The following is a 21467-nucleotide window of genomic DNA, read 5'->3' as shown; positions in this document are numbered from 1 at the left end:
GGGGGCATGCCCCCTGCTTGTCTGTAGTTTAGGTTTGTGTGTTTGTATTCTTGGGGACGGTGTGTGTATGTGTATGTGTGTGGTGTATGTTGAGCGTAGTTTTTGGTAGTTTGAATTTTGAGGTTTTGATGTTTCGTTATTTTAGTGTTTCGGGTATTTGGTCTCGGGATTTTGGGCATCTGTAGTTTGGGTTTTCGGGATTTAGTAGTAGTTCCACATACATATATATATATATATATATATATATATATATATATATATACTATACTTTTAATTTATTTTATGTCCTGATGATGAAGTCCCGTATCCATAAGGGATGAAAGGGCATCAAGATTGATTGTTTTTGCCTGTGCTTAACGTATTCATATTTTGACCTTAATAAAATCATATTTGGTGGACCCAGTTTTTTCCTTTGGTTATGGAATGTTGATTCCTTTTTGTGTTAGTTCTTAGATATTAGCCAAGTCTTTGGTGTAGAAAGAGAAAGCCCTGCCTGACCCAGACAGCCTATGATCAAATAGTAAACCAGATGCTACAAATGTCAGAAGTAAGTGAATGTGCAGATGACAATGGCTTTCTATTCCTGGGGGCGGAATGAAGGGGAACAACATGGTCTAACATACAACTCACAACTGGTGGAGGATATATGCCCTAACAATGACGTGTAACTGCAGCGTTCAGTGCATATATAGGCATGTAGGCAAATTAGGTAGTGTGCATGCTGACAGGGGTCTGCACTGTGGGATTCTTCACTCACTCAAAACTGCCACAGAAAAACAGACATAGGACATAGGAATAAACCCTAATGTTTGCCTAGATATGGACTCCTTTGACTATGCCTCATCCAGACAATGGGCTGGTTGGGTTACAATAGGCCTTATTGTTGGTAAGTCCCATCTATATGAGTCTTAAGAAAATTTCTTGCCTAAAAATTTGAAACACATTTTCAACCCTATTTAATTCATAAAATACCAAATATCTAATTATCTTGTAATCAGTATAAACTGTAGAAGTAAAACATATAAAATGGCTCTGATCTAGAACCATTAAAATTCTGTAACTTCCTGTCTGGAAATAAGCAATAAATCATTATTGTTGAGTTACATCTGTGAGGAAATTATGATGCAATAAACAAGGAAATATGTATGTTAAGTCCATGAGAGTATTTTTGCATTATTTCCCAAGACTAATAAAACAAACTCCATTAGATTTGTCTATCATGGCATACTTCATGTGACGCCATATTGTCTTGAGAGCAATGACTTTTGGATATGCCCAAAATTAATCTTTTTTTTTTTGCCTTCTGTTCCATGATTTTACCAAATGATCAAAATGACAGGTCAATAGCTTTAGGCTTCTTTCTAGCTTCCACTTTAGTAAAGGAGAATTGCACATGCTCACATCTTAATACAGAGACTTATTCTGACCCATACGTTTTTGAACAGGTTCGTTGGCGGTATTACCAGCTCTCTCTTATTTCTTTAAGAATTCTCGGATGCTTCCAATCATGCAGACCTGTAACTAGCTGTAATGGTACCCACTGCAGCTTCCACCCCCCTCCTAACTTCTAAGTTGAACAGCAGAAAAAGAAGTCTTCGGAGCTCTGGAGAAACAAATAATGTCCTTCAAGGATGCATCTGCAGTCATAACATATGGGTTGTCCTGCCTCAGGCAGCCCTTCGGTCAGCCGGATTCCAAAGTCTGGGTCTGGCCTCGGCTGATGTCGCACTTCACCCGACGTCATAGTTCCTGGGGTATAAAGGCATCAGCCGACGCCATTTTCCCCAGTCTTTCTTGCCGCGTGGTGCCCGAAGCAGAAGCTGTTCGCAAGTGCCGGTTGGTCAGATCCAGAGGATTTCAACTACCAAAGACTTCTAAAAGCTAAGTACCCCGTTGGGGACTCTTTCTTGCCTCAGCCGATGTCAGACAAAGTAAATAATTGTTTAACTTGTGGGAAACAAATACCTCATAAGGATTTCCACTCTTACTGCCTTCCTTGCTTAGGCCCAGACCACGACGTATCAGCTTGTTTAGCCTGTGCTTCCTTCAACCGATGGACTCTTAGACGTCGGTCGGAGTTTGCAGAAGAGTTTTTTGGCTCTGCTTTTTCATATAAAATGCCGTCAGAGACTCCGACTACACATTTAGCTAAAAAACGCAAGGAAAAGGACCGACACTCACGGTCCGCGGTTTCGTCTGAAACCACGGTTAGGCCTACCGCGAGTGTCTCGGTTTCGGCTGAGACCGAGACCTCGGTTCTCCCTTCAGCCGAAAGCATGCCTCCGACAACCGAGGCCACACAGGCCATGACTGAGTCGGCTATAGAAATTCCTGCTGAAGAAGCAGGCACACAAGATTTGTCTGACACTATTCCATTGGACATCTCTACTCCTGCACGTGGGGCAGCTAGACCCCCTGCTTCTATGTCTATCAAGGCCTTTTCGAGGGCTAAAGCAGCAAAACTTTCCAAGGCCTTACCTACAAAGGCTCCCTCTCACAGGCCTACTTCTAGTTCTCAGATTCTCAGCCTTGCTGAGGACCTTATTTCTCTGATCAGGGGATCCCAACCACACCCAGACAGGGCCTCACAAGCCCCTCCTGAAAAGAGGCCTAGAACTGAACCCCCTGAACCTCTCTCCACTGACTACTCCTCGGATGGTTCAGATTTATCCGACCATCAGGAAGGCCCATACTCACCTTATGAGGATTCTGATGCAGAAGACTCCATCCCTTCAGCCTCTCCTCCAGAAGAATTTTCATTTGGGGAAACCCTTCACTCTATGAGGGAACACTTCCAATGGCAGGGTCAGGATTTTTCTGATTCTAGGAAAAGGCTAAGAACTTTCTTACACTTACCACAGAATAGGCCTTTAGCCATACCACCTGTACTATCAGTTGTTGATGATGCATACAATGATGCCAGTACTGCCCCTGATTCTCTTCCCCCGGCCCCGGCCAAACCTGACAGATACTACAGGGTCCCGGATTCTCACTTCCACTTGTATAAAGCCCATGCTGCAGACCCAGAAACCATTTCTCAGGGCCCTAAGGGTGTTGCAGCTGCCTCTGCCAAAAACCCCCTACCCTCTGAAAGAGAATCTAGAGCATTAGAGAGATGGGGTAAAAAGGTTTATACATCTGCTACTCTTTCTGCCAGGGCTTTAAACTGCCAATTCCACATGATACAGTACCAGGAATTTTTGTTAGATCAGCTGAATAAGAAACTGGCCTCTCCTGAACCTTTAGACCGTAAGTCCCTTCAGGATTTGGTACACAACTCTCAGCAGGTCAGTAATCATTTCTTGAAATGTGGCTATGATGCACTGGAGGCTTCATTTAGATCAGCTATGACTGGAGCAGTGATTCGAAGGCATGCCTGGCTAAAAGAACAATCCTTGCCAGAGCATGTTAAGTCAAAACTCCTAGATGCCCCTATGGAGAAACAAAGTTTATTTGGCTCCCCTGCACAGGAGGTTCTAAAGAAAGTGGAAGAAAAAGCAAAATCTGTCCAAACAGTCAAGGATTTCCTGCAGGTCCAACCTCCGAGGTTCAGCAGAAATTGGCCTTCAAAGAATTGGTCCTTTCCAGACATGTCTAGAGCACAGAGGCAGAAATAGGTGCCCAAGAGGCAGAGGTCAATCTAGGGGTGCCTACAGGGGTTGTCAGTGGCAACCTGCCAACCAGAGAAGTGCCGCCACAGCTACGACTGCAACCACTTCCACAGGACAGACACAATGACTTGGCTCTGATTCCGCCTACCAGGGAACAACTGGAAGCACCCTTGGGTGGAAAGCTATCTCTATTTTCAAAAAACTGGCATTGTATTACAGGAGACAAATGGACTTTGCAAACAATCGACAAGGGCTACAGGTTTCACTTCCACACTCTACCAAAAAAGAGAGGAATGCCAAACCTTCCACCAAGCCAGAAAACAGAGGCTCTAAAACAAATCATCAGCTTATTAAGGATGAGAGCAATAGAAAAGGTACCATCTATGGAACAAGGCCAAGGATTTTACTCCAGACTATTCCTTGTACCAAGAAAAGAAAATCAATGGAGGCCTATTCTCGACTTGTCCGCACTGAACACATATCTCATTATTCCAAAACTCAAAATGCTGACCCTACAGCAACTTCTTCCCATGTTGGGCAAGGAGTCTTGGCTGGTGACTCTAGATCTCAAGGAGGCATACCTGCACGTCCCTATACAACCAGATTGCAGGAGACACCTCAGATTTCTTGCAGGATCAGAGCATTATCAATTTTCAGCATTGGCCTTTGGCTTATCTACTGCGCCCAGAGTATTCACGAAATGCCTGGCATCAGTAATTGCACATTGCAGGCTTCAGGGAATTCAAATCTACCCATACCTGGACGACTGCTTAATACAAGCGGACAACAAGACAAAAATAATAAAGGATTTGGCCTATGTCATACAACTGCTGCAAGCCTTGGGATACACAGTCAACATACAAAAGTCAAGACTAGTGCCATCCCAAAGGATAACATTTTTGGGTGCAGAACTGGACACAATAGCTCAGATGGCTTTTCTCACAGAGGAAAAACAAAAGCAACTACCAGTCTATTTCATGGCCTTAACAAAACAAACTTAGCTTACTGCAAGGAAAGTCCTGCAGGCCCTGGGTTACATGGCATCCTGCATAATCTTGATCCCGCATGCCAGGCTGCATATGAGAAAACTACAATGGTACCTGAGGAATGTATGGTCTCAACACAAGCACAGTCTAGAAACCCTGATTCCAATCATTCCATGCCTGCACAAAGAATTCCTGTGGTGGGCTCAGGCCTGCCAGATAAACAGAGGATTGCCTTTCCACAAACCACATCCAAGACAGACCATTACCACAGACGCCTCAGACCTAGGCTGGGGAGCACACATGGAAGACAAGTGTATCCAAGGCCTATGGTCCCAAGACCAGCTGAATCTACACATAAATCTAAAGGAGATGCTGGCAGTGAAGCATGCAATCGAGGCATTCAGTTCATTCCTCCAGCAAGGACACCTGCTGATAAGGACGGACAATACCACAGTCATGTGGTACATCAACAAACAGGGAGGCACACATTCATACCCCCTATGCCGGATGGCAATGGACCTTTGGAACTTAGGCCTGAATCTCAACATCCAACTGCAGGCCAGATTTGTACCAGGAAAAGAGAATTCCCTAGCAGACAGCTTAAGCAGAACTACCACGGATGCTCACGAATGGATGCTGCATCCAGACATCTTCAAATCCATAACAAAGAAATGGGGAATGCCCAAAATAGACCTGTTCGCCTCCCCACTCAACCACCAACTGAAGAAATTCTGCTCAAGAGTATACCACTCATTAGCCTGGAAGGTGGACTCCCTTTCTTTCAGCTGGAAGGCCCTGACGGTATATGCCTTCCCACCTCTCCCATTGATGTACAAAGTTCTATTGAAGATCAGAGAGGAACAGCCAAAGGTAATTCTGATTGCTCCAGACTGGCCAAGGCAACATTGGTACCCGCTACTGAGAAGCATGTCTCGGACGAACTCATGGCCTCTACCTCTATGTCCTTTACTTCTAACGCAGAACAACTACAGGACCCTGCATCCAAACTTAAAAACGCTGCAACTAACTGCTTGGAAAATTGCATAACACAAAACCAACCTATTTTATGTCAGAGGGTTAAGGACATTATCCTGGAGGCTTGCAGACCCTCCACAAGGAAAACATATTCAGCCAAATGGAAGAGATTCCTCATTTGGAGTGCAGCAAAGGAAACAAATGTCACACTGGCAAACCTAGCACACTTCCTAGAATACTTAGCAGAACTGTTCCACAATGGCCTGTCCTATTCTTCCATTAAGATTCATGTATCAGCAATTTCAGCAGAGTACAACATGGATCCTCCTGTCTTCTCTCATCCTCTCCTCAGACAATTTTTGAGAGGGATCAAAAATGTAAAACCTCCAAGGAAACCACCTCTACCTGCATGGGATCTCAGTTTTGTGCTAGAAAAATTAACACTTCCTCCCTTTGAACCAGCAGCAACAGCAGACTTACAGTTCTTATCTTGGAAAACTGCCTTCCTGCTAGCAATCACTTCAGCAAGAAGGGTATCCAAGTTACAGGCATTAATGGCAGTGCAGCCTTTTCTCATTTTTCACCAGGATAGAGTGTCTCTGAGAACCAATTCTACTTTTATGCCAAAGGTGGTATCCAGGGTATCCTTGAACCAAGCTATTCATTTACCTACATTCTTCCCCAACCCACAGAACAGGGGGGGAAAAACTACTACACACCTTGGATGTACACAGACAACTGCGCTACTATCTGGACAGAACTAAGGCCAGCAGAAAAACTGACCAGCTTCTGGTAGCATATGCAACAGGAGTGCAAGGGAAAGCAATTTCAAAACAGACAATTTCAAAATGGATAGGAAATTGCATTCGATTCTGCTACTCATTTCATGGAAAGACAACTCCTGAAAATATCAGGCCTCACTCCATAAGAGCTACAGCCACCACTACAGCTTTCCTACGAGGAGTGGCTACCAAAGACATTTTAGAAGCTGCTACTTGGAGCTCCATGCATACATTTGCCAAGCATTACAATCTTCCTTTATACTCCAGATCCCGAGCAGGTTTTGCAACTGCTGTTTTACAAAGGCTCTTAACTACACCATCATTATCTTAGTGCCTCCTCCCCCAGTTTGGCTATGGTATTCTACCCATATGTTATGACTGCAGATGCATCCTTGAAGGACATAGTACAGTTTTGTACCTACCATAAATGTAGATGTCCGATAGGTATGCATCTGCAGTCAGGATTACCCACCCTCCTTCCCCTCTGTGGTATTCCTAGGGTACTTACCCCTCTCTTAGCTGACTGGGGGAATCTATTATGGTGTATTTGTTTGTATGTATATATGTATACTTTTGTTTTTCTACTGTTTGGAATTTGCTACTTTTATACAAATTTTAGCCTTCCTTGAGGGCACCTGGCATCTGGGGCAAGAAACACTGAGGAAAATGGCGTCGGCTGATGCCTTTATACCCCAGGAGCTATGACGTCGGGTGAAGTGCGGCATCAGCCGAGGCCAGACCCAGACTTTGGAATCCGGCCGACTGAAGGGCTGCCTGAGGCAGGACAACCCATATGTTATGACTGCAGATGAATACCTATCGGACATCTACATTTATGGTAGGTACAAAACTGTACTTTCTTCTTCCAAATAATCATAGCAGACTGCTTGTTACACATTTAACATGCAGCTTGCTACGTTTTGAATGGTACACCTCGAATGCTGAAGCATTAGCACTTCAGCCCTGAGCTACTGGCATTCATAAAACTGAATGTCAGTACTACACTGCTGCAGATCAGCATCTGCTCAGCACACCCCAAACACCTTGTGTCAGGGATGGCTGCCCCCTTTGTTCTACCCTAGCTAGGCTTCTGCAGTTGTGTCCCATTGCCTTGTCTACCTTTAGGTTTTGAAATTTCTCTCTTTCTTGACCAAATTTATCTTCTCATTTGATTTAAAATGAGATATTTAACTACAGTAGTATTTGGGGGATTAACTCTAGTCTGCCCTTTTATACTCACAAATTCATGAAATGAGAGGTGAGTTTCATTTTTCACCAGCACATAATGGGCTTTATTTAGTACATAAGACAGAATGAAAAATAATGTTTTCTTCAGCAGAAGAAACGTCACTTAAATAAGTGACTTGCAGTCTAAAATAAGAACAGTTATTTACTGGTTAATATAATTTGTCTCTTATTCCTAAAACATGCACAGTAACTTTTCCTTTTGGAGTCTTTTGTAGGTGCCACGTTTCTCTGGTAATATCCTTTGATGTCTTTCACCAGGCTTCAGTATCCTGAAGTAATGTCCTTTGGAGTCTTTCTCCAGGCTACATATTTTCCAGATTATGTCCAATGGAGTCTTTTCACAGGCTCCATACTTCTCTGTTAATGTCCTTTGGCATATTGACCTAGGTTTCATACTTCTCTGATAATGTCCTTTGGAGTATTGTTCTAGGCCCCATACTTCCCTGATAATGTCCTTATATGCCTTTTCTAATAATGTCCTTTGGACTATTGCCCTAGGTTCCACACTTCTTTTGCACTGCAAAGCAACCTTTTCCTAGGCTGGTAATATTTGCTTTTGAATAAGGAGAGTTTTCCTAAATTCCCCTGTCCTGTGTTCATCGGCTCCTAGAAGGAACTTCTCCAAACCTTCTCAAGACTGCAAAACTTGAGATCTGTCTTGTTAATCCCCAGTGGTCATTTTTAAATCTCAGAACAGCTGTTCTCTATTGGTTGCCATTGTATTGTCACCTGACTCAGGAAAAAACCTGTATTTCTTGTCAACCACGTGCCTGTTTCATAAGCCATCTTGTCCTGTGTGCAAGTGGCAGAGTGTTTCTCAGGCTCAGTGGTCACAATATCACATTACATAAACAAATGTAGAATTCTTTATTATGTTCAATACAGAGTGTTTCTCAGGCTCAGTGGTCACAGTATCACATTACATAAACAAATGTAGAATTCTTTATGATGCTCAGTATGGTTTTGAAAAGAGTTTGGCCCTTTGGTATAATGCATTGTTAAAAGGGTGAAGCATTCACTTTGGAGCTGTTTCAGTTAAGGCATCCGATCAAGTGTGGAGCAATAGTTCCAAATCAGTCTGTTACAGCTGAAGGTGGTGTGGGTTGTGAAACCTGAATCTGTCATAGTGGTTTTAAACTACTAGATAATAAGGGTGGTATCTGAACAAGCAGGGAAAGACCTCTGTTATCCATTCTTCAGGAATGTTATTCACGGGCTAATTTCATCCATTCAAAGATCAGACTGACAGCAACTCAGTCTTCTTTTTTCAAGTCCCTACTTGGCCCCCTGGAAACTCAGTCAGTGCCCCATCCAGACTGCTGTAATGCCACACATCACCCTTTGAGAAACCCTCCATCTCTTGGGGCAGTTTGCAATTTACTTTATAGAATCACAACCATTTGCAAACATTGAAAATGATAGTCTGAGATCAAGAGCCATCATCTATACTTGCTTTAGCTTATTTATTACATTTAACACCCCCCCCCCCGGTTGCTGGACAGCACATGCTCAAAGAAGTGCTTACAGAAATCGGTTTTGGATGCATGCTTTCACATATCTGTCTTAGTTATGGTGTGCAGATGCTGTTTTGGTAAGCAGACATGTAGCCCCTTTTAGCAATCTACTGATGAACCTGTGTCTGACTTCCAACAGCAGGTGCTCGTGCAGTCAGGCCTTACTGCCAACCTTACCACAGGATGGCTGTGTGCCCACTCACTTGCATCCCTCCCCTGGGACTCAACTCAATAATCAAACCTTGACTGGGCGTGTCACATTCCGGATGTTATCCTTCTGCATCACAGAGTCAGACAGCTACTCAGTCTCTTCTCACATTTGGCTCACCACTACCCTGGTCATTATCCAAATCTGTCTCACTGAAAACACAGATGAGAGCTCTCCAGTTGAGCCTTCAGGCTAGTTTTAAGCAATTAAGTCTAACAACTGACAAAGAATATTTATAAGTACTGAAGTAGACCTAATAATGCATCTGATAGGACCTGTGCATTCCTTGTATATACGCCACATACAAAGATCTCTGATATGACATTTGAGATCTTCTGTTTGCATATAGCCCTATGCTTTATTGTTGTTTACAGCGTAACTGTTCCTAGATGCACTACTGTGTCAAATATCTATCTCTAATACCGTATGCCTCTCCATACAACATCTGTGTTATACTACTGTGCACCAAGTGCTCAAATCAGTGTGTGTGCTGATACTATGGTAGTGACACACTTTTATTGCTTCAGATACATATTGCGCAACAATCTTTCTGAGTGCAAACCCTGCAGTATTATATTAAGTCAAACAGTGTAACTAGAGAAGTTCCCATTTTTTGGATGGTTTTGGCAGAACCATTTGCTTATTGAATATACATCTGTGTCCATCTTAGCTCTTTCAGCAGAAATCCATCTGGTTGGTTCTTTGTCTTGTTCTGGACCAATCAGAACAGTCTTGATGAATTAATATTAAGTCTGTTGATGCAGCATTGAGCTTTAAAATAATGAGTTTCATCCTTTAATCCTGAGTTTGATTGTCTCCATCTCCATTTGCATATTGTGTTACCATGAATAAGTCATTTAAACAAATCATCCCATATACACAGGAACTGTGACTACTGAATCATACCTGGCAAAGAAGATCATATATATATATATATATATATATATATATATATATATATATATATATATATATATATATATATATATACATACCTAAACAAACAAGCAAACAAAGTTGCTATCTGAATGGCTATTCTTCCAAAGCACATATGTTTTGCTATGCAATATTTGTTTGACCCTCTGCTCTTATACAGTATACATGTGACAAGTATATAAATGTAGACAAATGGTTCACAGTATAGAACAGAAACCTGCCCATCACTTTCTAAGTCATCCCATCTGTACCAAGCATAACTACCCTTGCACAGACCTTTTTTTTCCATAGTGCTCCTGCAGCTTTTGTGGTCTAACCTGGAGCACAGGTGAGAAACCAGTTAAGTACTTGGCACACTGGAGATCCCTCATATTTCAACATTACAATAAAACTAATGCATGCACGGCGCATGCCTATCAGTTCTCTGCATTTTGTGCTAGCGCTTTATTAGGCTGCTGCACGTTTTGTGTTTGTCATACTTACTACTCTGTCTGTAGCAGTGCTCACATGCATGTGTACTGTGAGTAATGCTGCTGCCATGTTTTGAGCATGCTCTCTTTTCATCTGATATGTGCCTGTGCTTTCTTGATTTTCTTCCTTGCTTTCCCATTGGTTAATATTTGTGCAGTTCTGCTTTAATGTTTTCTTTGTCACTTTTTAAATGTAATATGTAACTTTATTTACAATTGTAAATTTTCACAATATAGACTGTGTCATCTTCAACCATGCAGCACATCATACTTATGTCATTAAAATTCAGCCTGTCAAAATCTGCTGTGAAAAACTTACATAAATGCTACTATATTCAGACTTAGTCATACCTCTTAACTGTCTAGACTTTCACAGAGTGTCTAGATTTTTGCTTTATATTTTTAGTCTGTTCCTAATAAAATGTGTGGTTTTCTGGCAAATAGTTGATGACTTGAAGTCACTAAATGACAGACATTCGAGTTTCAGACTTCATATCCTTCACAAAATGCATGCTCTTAATCTATCAACTTTCTTATTTTGTAAGAGCAATATTTAAAATATGTCCCTGATTTTGGGCCTTTGTTCCCCCATTATTTTTGGTTTAGATTTTTGTGCTAGGAGGTTGATAGATATGAGCATATAAAAAATTCAAATCCAAGGCGGTAATGAACCAGAACCAGACAGATGAACACTAAAAAACACTGTTTAATCCAACAAGTTTGAAATAGCATATCCAACGAATACCATGCAGTAAAACACCAAATCCAATAACGTTATTGGATTTGGTGTTTTACTGCTTGGTATTCATTGGATTTGCTATTTCAAACTCGTTGGATTAAACAGTGTTTTTTAGTGTTCATCTGTCTGGTTCTGGTTCATTACCGCCTTGGATTTGAATTTTTTATTGGCTTGTGCTATTGTTTTGGGTTTCTTAGATATGAGCATACCCAAATGTAGAGATAACATGAAACACACCCATTACTATTTTAACCATCTCTAATACCCATAATTAACAAACTGATTACATGACAATCATGATGCGTCCCAAATTATATTGTTTTCAACCCCATACATCAGTTATGAAAGCCCCTCAGACAGTAGTACTGCAATCTAGTTGTTCTACATAGCATTGTACACATCTGTTATACCTCAGCAGGTTTCCCTTTTCTCACTCTTATCCTTTTGGGCTCTAAAGTCTTAATTCTGAATTGTCAATTGATTCCACAGAATCCATTTATTTCAAAGCAGTTTCTTAATTTCTGCTCCTCTAATGTTAATTCCATACGCTGAATCTCTGACATTGGTTCTACTACCCCCCTCATTGTGGTTTGCTCTTGTTTTTCCTATTTGTGAAATGGCCTTTTTAGTTACTATCATTTTTAGGGTTATTAATGAGTTGTGGTTGTTGTTTGTCTTTCGGCTTTTCCTGGTTAGGGGTCGCAATAGCGGAACTCTGGTCTGCTAATGATTGGCAGTAGACTTTCACAAATGCCGAGGTGTCAGCTCGATGTTCAACCTTCAACGAAGGCATGCCCATTTATGCATGTCTTTCAAATGCCCACCCAACCGCGGGGAGGACATGCAGACGCCTGGGTTATTAATGAGTGCACGGGCTAAATTATTTCATTCTGCCATCACTACTCAACATTAATTCTCTGTCCACTGTTACATTTTTAATTAAAACCTTTCACATTATTTCTTGTAAGTCATTTTTAAATCCCTCAGTTTGAACACCCCAAAAGATGTGCTCACAAATTCCTCTTTCCCCTGCATGACATCTCTAGCAACTGTCTGTTACATCATTAAACACCATTTTTTATTTGCTTGGGGTATAACGGTATGGATTTATCCTAAACTTCTTTCACGTCTTTGTTGTATAACTTGATGCTAAACATATTTCTGTACCTTGTTTTTGGGTTATCTGCTGACTTAGTCTCTCACTCCAATCTGCTTAATTTCTCTGTCTAACCCTCATAGTTATCAATCAAAGGTCTTATATGCTGCGGATAATAACCTATGTGTTAAGGCCAATGGGAGTCAGGCTTCTATTAATAGCTATATTAGTTCAGGTTTCTCTTTCCTTTCACGTAACATTTGTATTCACTTAACATCTGCTATTAATCATAAATAAACCAGTTACAATCTGTCTGATAACTGGAATTCTAATTTTATTTCTCCTCAACTTTTTATTGCTTTTCTATTTATGACTTGTCCCCAGTACCTAAGTTATTTTCTCAGGCTCTCTACCTGCATGTTGCTTTCAGCTGTTGTCAGCCCTTCCTTTTCTGTTTTACCACCCCTATAGGGGCTAATAACTTTAGACAATTCTGGATCTTATTTACATTCTAGAAACATTTAATGCTGTGCAGGCATATAATTCTGTCTCTCAGTAGGGTCAGTTATCATCTGTGTCCAAAATCCTAGATGGTCCTCTCCTACCATATTATTGTGCTGTGTTTTTATCATTAATTCCATTTAGGTTCATAGCTTTACTGTTGAAGTAAATAAGCTAATCTGACTTGCCAAATAAAATGTCTTCAAATCTGGGAGGCCTAGTCCACCCTGCTGAACTGATAATATTTGTTTTCCTAACTGCTCCATGTCTTTTCCCATTCCAAATAAAATTACTTGCTTCTTTCTGAATTCTAGCACAATTTTTCTATTCTGGTTTCACAAAGAATGCCTGCACTGCATATAGAACTAAGGGCACCAAAACCGTTTTAATGGCCAATACCTTCCTTTCCTTATACAAAAAATAACATCTTCCACTGCCTAATTTTCTAGTCTATTCTTTGTTCTCTCTCTCCATGCCTCCATCGCTTGAGATACCTCATTCTTCAGCTAAATTCCAAAATACTTCATTTTGTAATGCCCCCGAAAGAAAGGGTATTCCTGAACCAAATTATGTGACAGGGAATAGTCTTGACACTATGGCTTTTGTTTTTTTCGTTTATTTTATATGTTGCTGTTTTATGATAGTGTCAATGACATTGCTTTTTTATTGTTTCTTATAATACTTTTCATGGTTTTGTTTATTCCTGTGTTGTATTTATTGGTTCAAATTGGACTTTCAAGCAGTCCAAGTTTCAACCATAGCACTTTCTGTCTGTTACAGTTCTAATAAATCCTGCATTCTTGTTTGATTAAACACAGATGCAGTCACATGTATGTTACATAGGACTGAGAATCAGCTGTCGTTGATTTGGTCATTCCTAGGTCATTCATAACTTGTTGATATTACTATAAGTCTCCTTCTACATGTTCGTCAGCTATATGCTTCACAACTTCACCTGTTTCAGGCATTATATGTATAGCTATGTATTTCCTCATTATGAAGTTATGCTTGCTTATATTCTTATATTCTTATATACTCCATATTTTTGTAGACAAATTGCAGTTATTAGTAAACAGTTTTCAAAAAAATGACAAATTACAAATTCACATTATTTTGGTGGCAGTTATACCTTATTTTATAGATAACTTATATAACCCAATGCTTTTGTTATACTTTTTCTAGACACAGAGGCATTTTATTTACTTTCTTCCAATCTTTCAGGATCTGTCTGTATTAAGACTACGGAGGTATCATTCATCCAAGCCATCTTGACAGACTACTTTTGAACTTTGCTGTACATCTGACCTCTCTTCTAGTCATTGTTGGTAGAGATCATGGCTTTTATTTATGAGCACTACAAGCAGTTGAGTCCCAAGCACTCAAAAATCACTATCTCAGAGCAGGGACTTGAACATTTTGTAGCATGTTTAGACTGCTGCTCACGCTCGGACTCTAAGAGTTCTGGCAAGTGGCCATGGAGAGGGAGTGTGAAAGGTGTTCAGGGTTAAGGAACAGGAAGGGAGTTTTAAGTGTAGGGGAAGAGAAGGGAGTTTTTGCATTATAGATAGAGAAGGAAGGGAATTTTGGGGTTAGGAAACAAATTAAGAGTTTAGGTTTAGGGAGGGGGCATAGAGTTTTAGGTTTAGTGAGTTATCAGGGACTTTAAGATTAGAGAGGTGGACAGGAGTTTTTGGGTAAGGGAGTAAGGATGTGTGTTGAGAACTGGGTTGGAGTTTTAGCATTACAGTTTAGGTTCTCATAGGGCTATACGGTTTTATAGGTATGAATGCTGTGAGGTCTACTGGGAGTTCAAGCACTTGTTTTTTCAAACAAGTGTCAGTGAGGAAGTGTGTTCTTAGCTGATAGCACTCAAGCACCTGGACCTTGCACAGGGGAGTATAACTTAACTCCCCCCCACCCCTTGCCTGAGTCATACTGCATTAAGGTCATTCTGTGCATCACATGTGCTTAAACATGTACCTGCACCACAGCATGTGTTCAGAATCCCCTGGGGCTCCCAATCAGAAATGCATATTCTAGCTTTCATCACAAAGTACTCCCTTAGTGGAGTTTCCCTCACTCCCTGTGAGCTGGTTTTAGCTACTCAGTTCCACCAACCCATCACTTAGACCCACTGGTTAAAACACAAGTACCATTAAGTCCAAGTACAAGAACCATATGGTACCATCAGGTCGAATTCCTCGGCACTGAGATTTCCTGTCTGTGCTTTTAGCCTTTGAAGCACATATCTGCACTGAATAAATGCTGAAAAGAAATCAAGGAAAATGTGTATTATTAAATGCTGCAGTTTGCTGATAATGATCCCTGGACATTTGTTCAGAACATTATCATTACATGGCTCCAACAAAGCAGTGTGAAGTACAGTACGATTTTGAACAGCTTCTGTAATATTTCTAAATATTCAGATTGTCACTTTAATATTTGCTAGAAAACTATATAAGAAAAGAAAGTGTTGACTTGTCCTCTGCTAGAATTGTAGCTCTAATATTAAAATAGCCAAAAAAGAGATGGGCAAATCAAAAATACTACTGAATGTGAGGGATAGCAAAGACTATACAGAACATTATGACAGTTTTTAATTAAAAACAAAAATATTATGTTTCTCATTTGCATAGTCAATTAACTTTATAAGGTATAATTTATATAGTTCTTGAAACAGTTTGCTGTAGGTGAGTTTTAGATGGTGTAGATTAATTTAAATATCAGTTTCTAGTTTACTGTCACACACGCTGGAATCTATTAATCTTGCAGATGATTTAGACACACTGAGACATAATGCAAACAAGAAATATGTATGTACTTGTGCAAGTAAAGGCCACATTCTCCACCATAAGTAGTATTCTTATTAACTACTCTGTCACACAGCCCTTTTCTTCTTCATAGTCTGTGATCCTCATGGGCACATTTGCAATAGTAACTCAATTTTTGATACTGAAGCATCTTATCTGTAAGCTGTATAACCACAAACGCTGACAGTTAGACAAGAGAGATGATGCTACTGTCCTTTCTTCACAGAAAGGGTACAGGGGACACTGACACTTTGCTTATACCTTTGGCCTTGAAAAATGGTCATTAATCTAGGATCAAAGAAATCCAAACCCATTGTAAGTGCAAGTATTAGGAAACAAAAAGTTCAGTGGTGCTTTCCTATTTACTGTTATGACTTTGCACAAGTGACAGCAGGGGAGTTTAAGGAGGGAAACATTTAATTCATCAACATGACAGTGCCAAAATGACCCCCAACAAGTAATGTCAGGCTTGCACAGGTTAGGGTTCAGAGATAGAAGAACTCTGGAATGACACTAGAACGGGAATGAGGAAGTCATGAAATCAGGTGTTGGAAGCAGCATGGACAGGTAGACCCACCAGTAACACATCAAACAGGAATGTTGTAGGCATGTCTCTTTATCATTAGCCTAACATGTGTTCCTTATATAAAGGGGCAACCATTGCACTGTATAATCGTTGTAATTTAGCAGCCTGTATAAACTATACTAAATGGGAGGTGCATTCGCCAATCTGCAATTATTTTCTATAAAATGGCTTAGCTCCTTTTTTGTCAGTCATTAAAACTACCTATGTTTATGTAAATTGCTAAAACACTTGAATTATACCACTTAAGTTTAATCTGTTTTGTTTGCTAGCTAGATATTTCTTTACTTTTACTTTGTCCATCATCTGTTAAAATGAATGCTGAATATCACACATAAGGTATTAAGCACATCAGTTCCTCTTTCTCAATGTTCTTTTTTCTGCCATTTTAACTTCATGTGCATTGGTTGTGACACCAACGTGTTTTGTCCCTTTATTTATTTATTTATTTATTTATTTATTTATTGTCACAAATGAATTTTAAGGTAAACTGAATGTAGCCAAAGCATTTTAAAAACATATTTTGTTGAAGTATGCTGGAAGCCTTAGAAATAATTGTTCAATTGCTTGAAAGGTATTATTAGTTTTCACCTAGCAGGTTATTTATAAAGACAAATGCTGAAGTTTTAAGACAGTTCAAAACAATTTAATATGAATCACTAATTTGCCAGTCTGCTATGCCATCTAACATCTTTAGATACATAACCAAGCAGGTAACAATTACTAAGATATTACTTTCTTCAAACATTTAACTGACTCCCTATATTTAGGCAACAGTATGCTTCTGGTATTACTTTGGTTTAGTTTTCAGTTCATAGTTTCATAGGAGGTTACTAAGCTAGTGGCCCTATAACCTTTACAAGCCTAGCCATATTAATCTCAAGTATCCCCATTTGTTCTTTTTTTGGGTAGTTCGCAGAACGAATTTATGACCAGAGTGGGTCTGTGATCACCACCAACTATCCCTGTCCATGAGGGACATGGGTACCACCCCAGGGGTGAATATGCGGTCACCCATCCAATTATCTAGGTTGAGTTTGAATAGGGTCAGTGAGGAGCTCTGTTTTACGTGAATAGGGAGTCTGTTCCAGAGAAGCAGCAGTCTCTGGCAGACATATCTGTCTCTCCAGCATGTTCTGTTAATGTCACAACCTAGGTTAATATCCCTACAGCGAGTGACTCTTGAGCCATTTGACTTGCAGATGTGCAGCATTTCCATTAAGGCAGGGTTGGAGATTGCCCCATAGGCCAGGCACAAGTCACCTCTCAGCAGCCTATAAGAGTAAAGTGACAGGGCTTTCAGTCTGTCCACGTAGGTCGTGGTTTGGAGTCCCTGTATTTTCTTAGTGAGAAACCTCTGAGGACTCTCCAGCTGCTGCAGGTGACCGGTGAGGTGCATGCAAAAGGGTACGTTATACTCTATTAGTGATCTGATAAGGGTCGAGTACAGTGGAGTTATAACATCCCTTGACCTGGATGCTATGCCCTTGCTTATGAGGTGCGCTACATAGAAGGCTTTCCTTAATACTGTGGAAACTTAGTTAGTGGTCAAAGTTCAGATTGCTATCAACCTGTGTTCCCAAGTATCACACCACTGGGTTAGTTGACATAAGTTAACTGAGGAGATACATTTTAACAGTAAGAGTTGCACTTTTGCAACCATCAACTCAGGAATATCATATGTGGAAGAATTATGCACAGATCATAATAGACATTTATTTAAATATATTTACATTTAAATAAATCACAGTTATTTCAATTTTGTTTTTGCAGTTCCAGTATCTAAACCTGAGTTGAGCATTCTACAAAATACCAGTGAAGTACTTTTAGGAACATCTGTAAAACTGTTGTGCAGATCACCCAGTGGAACAGATCCAATCTTTTATTCATTGTTTAAAGGAGAGAAGTTTATGAAAACTGCCAATGGCTCTGTTGTAGATGGTGTTCAATTCAATATATCTATCCTTCAAGAATCAGATTATGGTGCATATCAGTGCAAAGCAGAAAACAGAGCACCTAATATGTCAAAATATAGTGAAAAACGCAACATAACTATTTTAGGTAAGTGTAGATTCACCCTCATTTTTAAAACAATGACATGTTTTTTGGCATAAAACTGTTGCTTTAAAAGCCGAAGTTCTTATGTTAATAGATGAAATTTCAAGATGAATTCAGCTGTTCAGAGCTTAGACCTTTAGGGAATACTGTGTCGATTTCTAGGTTGCCAAAATGAGGTTCTTCTTTAAAGAAGCAATCAACAATTTAAAGTTTCAAAGAATGCAGATTGAAAAAACACAGTGCATAAAATGAACTGCATGCATTATATTCACATTGAACTGTAGTAATAAAAATGACAAACATATAAGAACTGTTTATTTTGTTTATATTTTTATTTTTACTTTGTTGACTTGGTGGACTGTTCCATAAGACCCTTTTCAGCCACAAGTGAGGTGGGGATCTACTATGAAATGACGACTTCCTAAAAGTCAACACTTCAAAAGAACAAAAAACTGCCCGAAAGCAAGAGGGCAAAAAACTCTTTTTTTTTCTTGTTTTTTGCAGGGAGGGGGCAAATCCACCTATACCCCCAAACTTATATATACCAATTCCATGGTTGCATGAACTCAAAAATGGAAGATATTTCTCTTAAAGCGAATTATTGTTGGTGCACAAATAGAAATTGTACCAGCAATGATTTCCTGTCGGGGAAAAAACATTTGGCTTTATGCCATTTGTCTTTTCTTCTGCAAGCTACTATACTCATGCAATTTCTGCTCTAGATTGTGTAGGGAAGCCCCCAGGTGGAAATGCACAGTTACAGAGATACAGCAAAAATGAGAGCCATACAGTTATACAAATAATCGTTATTCAGATACACAAATGAGAGTCATTCAAGATACACAAATGAGAGTCATTCAGATACAGTAAATCACAGCACAGAAAGCAGTTGTTTTAAGATAAGTAAATTCACTTGTTCTTTTCTGTTATACAATAAGTTAATCCACCTATGCTTACATGTTATTCAGCATAATAAAAATGTATAATATTGTACAAAGGCAGCTTTGTTAACATTTTGCAACAAACAGTGAAACAACTATTTACATATTTACAGAAAGAGAATTTCTCCCTTGGAGGGGATAAGTTGAAAGTACTGTACCTTTAAGTTGACAAGAGGGGTAAAAGGATCGCTTAATTGGCAGATGACATGAAGGGAGATTAAACCTTGTTTATCTAAAACATGAGCAACTGCATGTGACTTTAAGATGCTCTAGCTTTTTCCTGAGAAGAATATGTTATGTAATATAAGATGTTCATCTACTGATGACTGCTGCAGTAGCCTTAGCTATATGAGTTATATCCTGCCAAGGATATAACAGCTGGCCAGCCTCCAAAGCTTCAGGGCACCTCTTCTATTCACCAGATTAGGCAGCTTGAGTTGAGCTGTCTGAAAAACACGGTTTAGTTACAAGCCCTTCAAAGCTTTCTTGATGCCAAAGAGAGTGCTCCTGTATGGGCTTTTCATGATTGAAGGTTGGTTTGTGCTGTTACATTCCTGGGCAGATAAGTTCCCACTGGGGTAAAAAGCTTACACATTTTAAAGTTATTTGTGTTTTAACAGACTGTTATGAAACTTAACTGTACTTTTAAATTGGAGTGCACTTTCTTCCTCTCAGATGAAAAGTTGTTAAAAGTAGTTGAAATACATTTTTTTCTGTGGAGAAACTGTGTTTATTTTAATTTGGATGGCTGACAAAGTGCATTAAAGTGCTTTTCACTGTGCTTTTATAGGGGAAAAGTGACTTTTTACAACTTTAAAATTTGCCTCAGACATAGGTGGGTTCATAGGTTCATAAGTATGTACTAGGCTAATGGCCCTGGAGCCTTTACAAGCCTAGCCCATACGATTACCCTGGCATCATACCACCCAACCTTAGTTCCCAGTGCCTCTGTAGAGTAAAGCCACTGGAGTGATCCCTGGGGTGAATTTTCTATTTCCCATCCACTCGTCAAGATTTCTCTTGAAGAGGGCCAGTGAGGTGCTCTGCTTGACATGTATGGCAAGTCTATTCCATGGCATGGGCAATCTCTGGGTTATGAACCTGTCCCTCCAGCAAGTTCTGTTGATTGTGGTAATGAGGTTGAGGTCTCTGAAGCATGTGGTGTTGAGGGATTGGGATTTCTTTAGATGTAGTATTTCTAACAGAGCTAGGTCAGACATGGCTTTGTAAGTCAAGCAAAGATCACCTCTAATTGGAGATATGAGACAGAGAATAGTTGTGAGTTTTTTTGAGTCTTTCCTTACAGGACAAATGTTTAAGGCCTAGGATCCTCTTTGTGAGGTACTTTTACGGCCTCTCCAGTTGTTTCAGGTGTTTAGTGAGGTACATGCCAAATGGAGCAATGTACCCAATGATTGGCCTAATGAGGGAAGAGTAGAGGGAGACAATGACCTCTTTCTTCCTGGATGCAAAACCCTTAGTAATGAGATGTGTCACATAGAAAGACTTTCTGACCACAGTGGCAATGTGGTGATCAAAAGAGAGGTTGCAGTCAACCTGTGTTCCCAGATCTTTTATAATGCCTTCTGTGTTCAGTGGACTACCATCGATGTGGCAATTCATGGGAACTGGGTTTTTCCCAAAGAGGATGACGACACATTTATTGGCATTGAGCTTAAGGCCATGGTTCTGACATCAGTTGTTGGTCTCAGTGCGGCCTTTCTGTAGGATGTCAACATCACTTGAGGAGTTACTAATAGCTCCCAACTTGCAATTGTATGCAAATTTTATGAGTCCTTTCGTGTTTGCCTGGACTTCAGAGAAGTAGATACCAAACAGGAGAGGACCCAGGACTGAACATATCTCTCAACCAGGAAGCATCATAAATCTGGACAAGGCCCATGAAAAATAGGTACAAATCTGTACGCTGATTAACGTATAAGTTGCATACATAATTACACAACCCCGCCCACTCCAATGGAATTGTGAGATACCAACTTTCAAACGCA

At 40.1% G+C, this 21467-nt stretch overlaps 1 protein-coding gene across 1 annotated transcript in view; it reads left to right on the top strand.

Moving 5' to 3' along the window:
* The window catches only part of LOC122808479 (platelet endothelial cell adhesion molecule-like), a 458604-nt gene extending 439261 nt beyond the window's left edge, over positions 1-19343 (top strand). Inside the window, exons 7-8 of the mRNA XM_044079436.1 lie at positions 18233-18520; positions 19240-19343. Coding sequence (XP_043935371.1) covers positions 18233-18520; positions 19240-19343 — 392 coding nt within the window. The remainder of the gene's footprint in view (positions 1-18232; positions 18521-19239) is intronic.
* Positions 19344-21467: the final 2124 nt, after the last annotated feature.

The sequence above is a fragment of the Protopterus annectens genome, chromosome 8.part0 (genome assembly GCF_019279795.1).
Source record: "Protopterus annectens isolate FY-2018-M chromosome 8.part0, PAN1.0, whole genome shotgun sequence".
Lineage (NCBI taxonomy): Eukaryota > Metazoa > Chordata > Ceratodontiformes > Protopteridae > Protopterus > Protopterus annectens.
The sequence above is the reverse complement of the archived record's forward strand: the minus strand, read 5'-3'. Positions and strand labels throughout refer to the sequence as shown.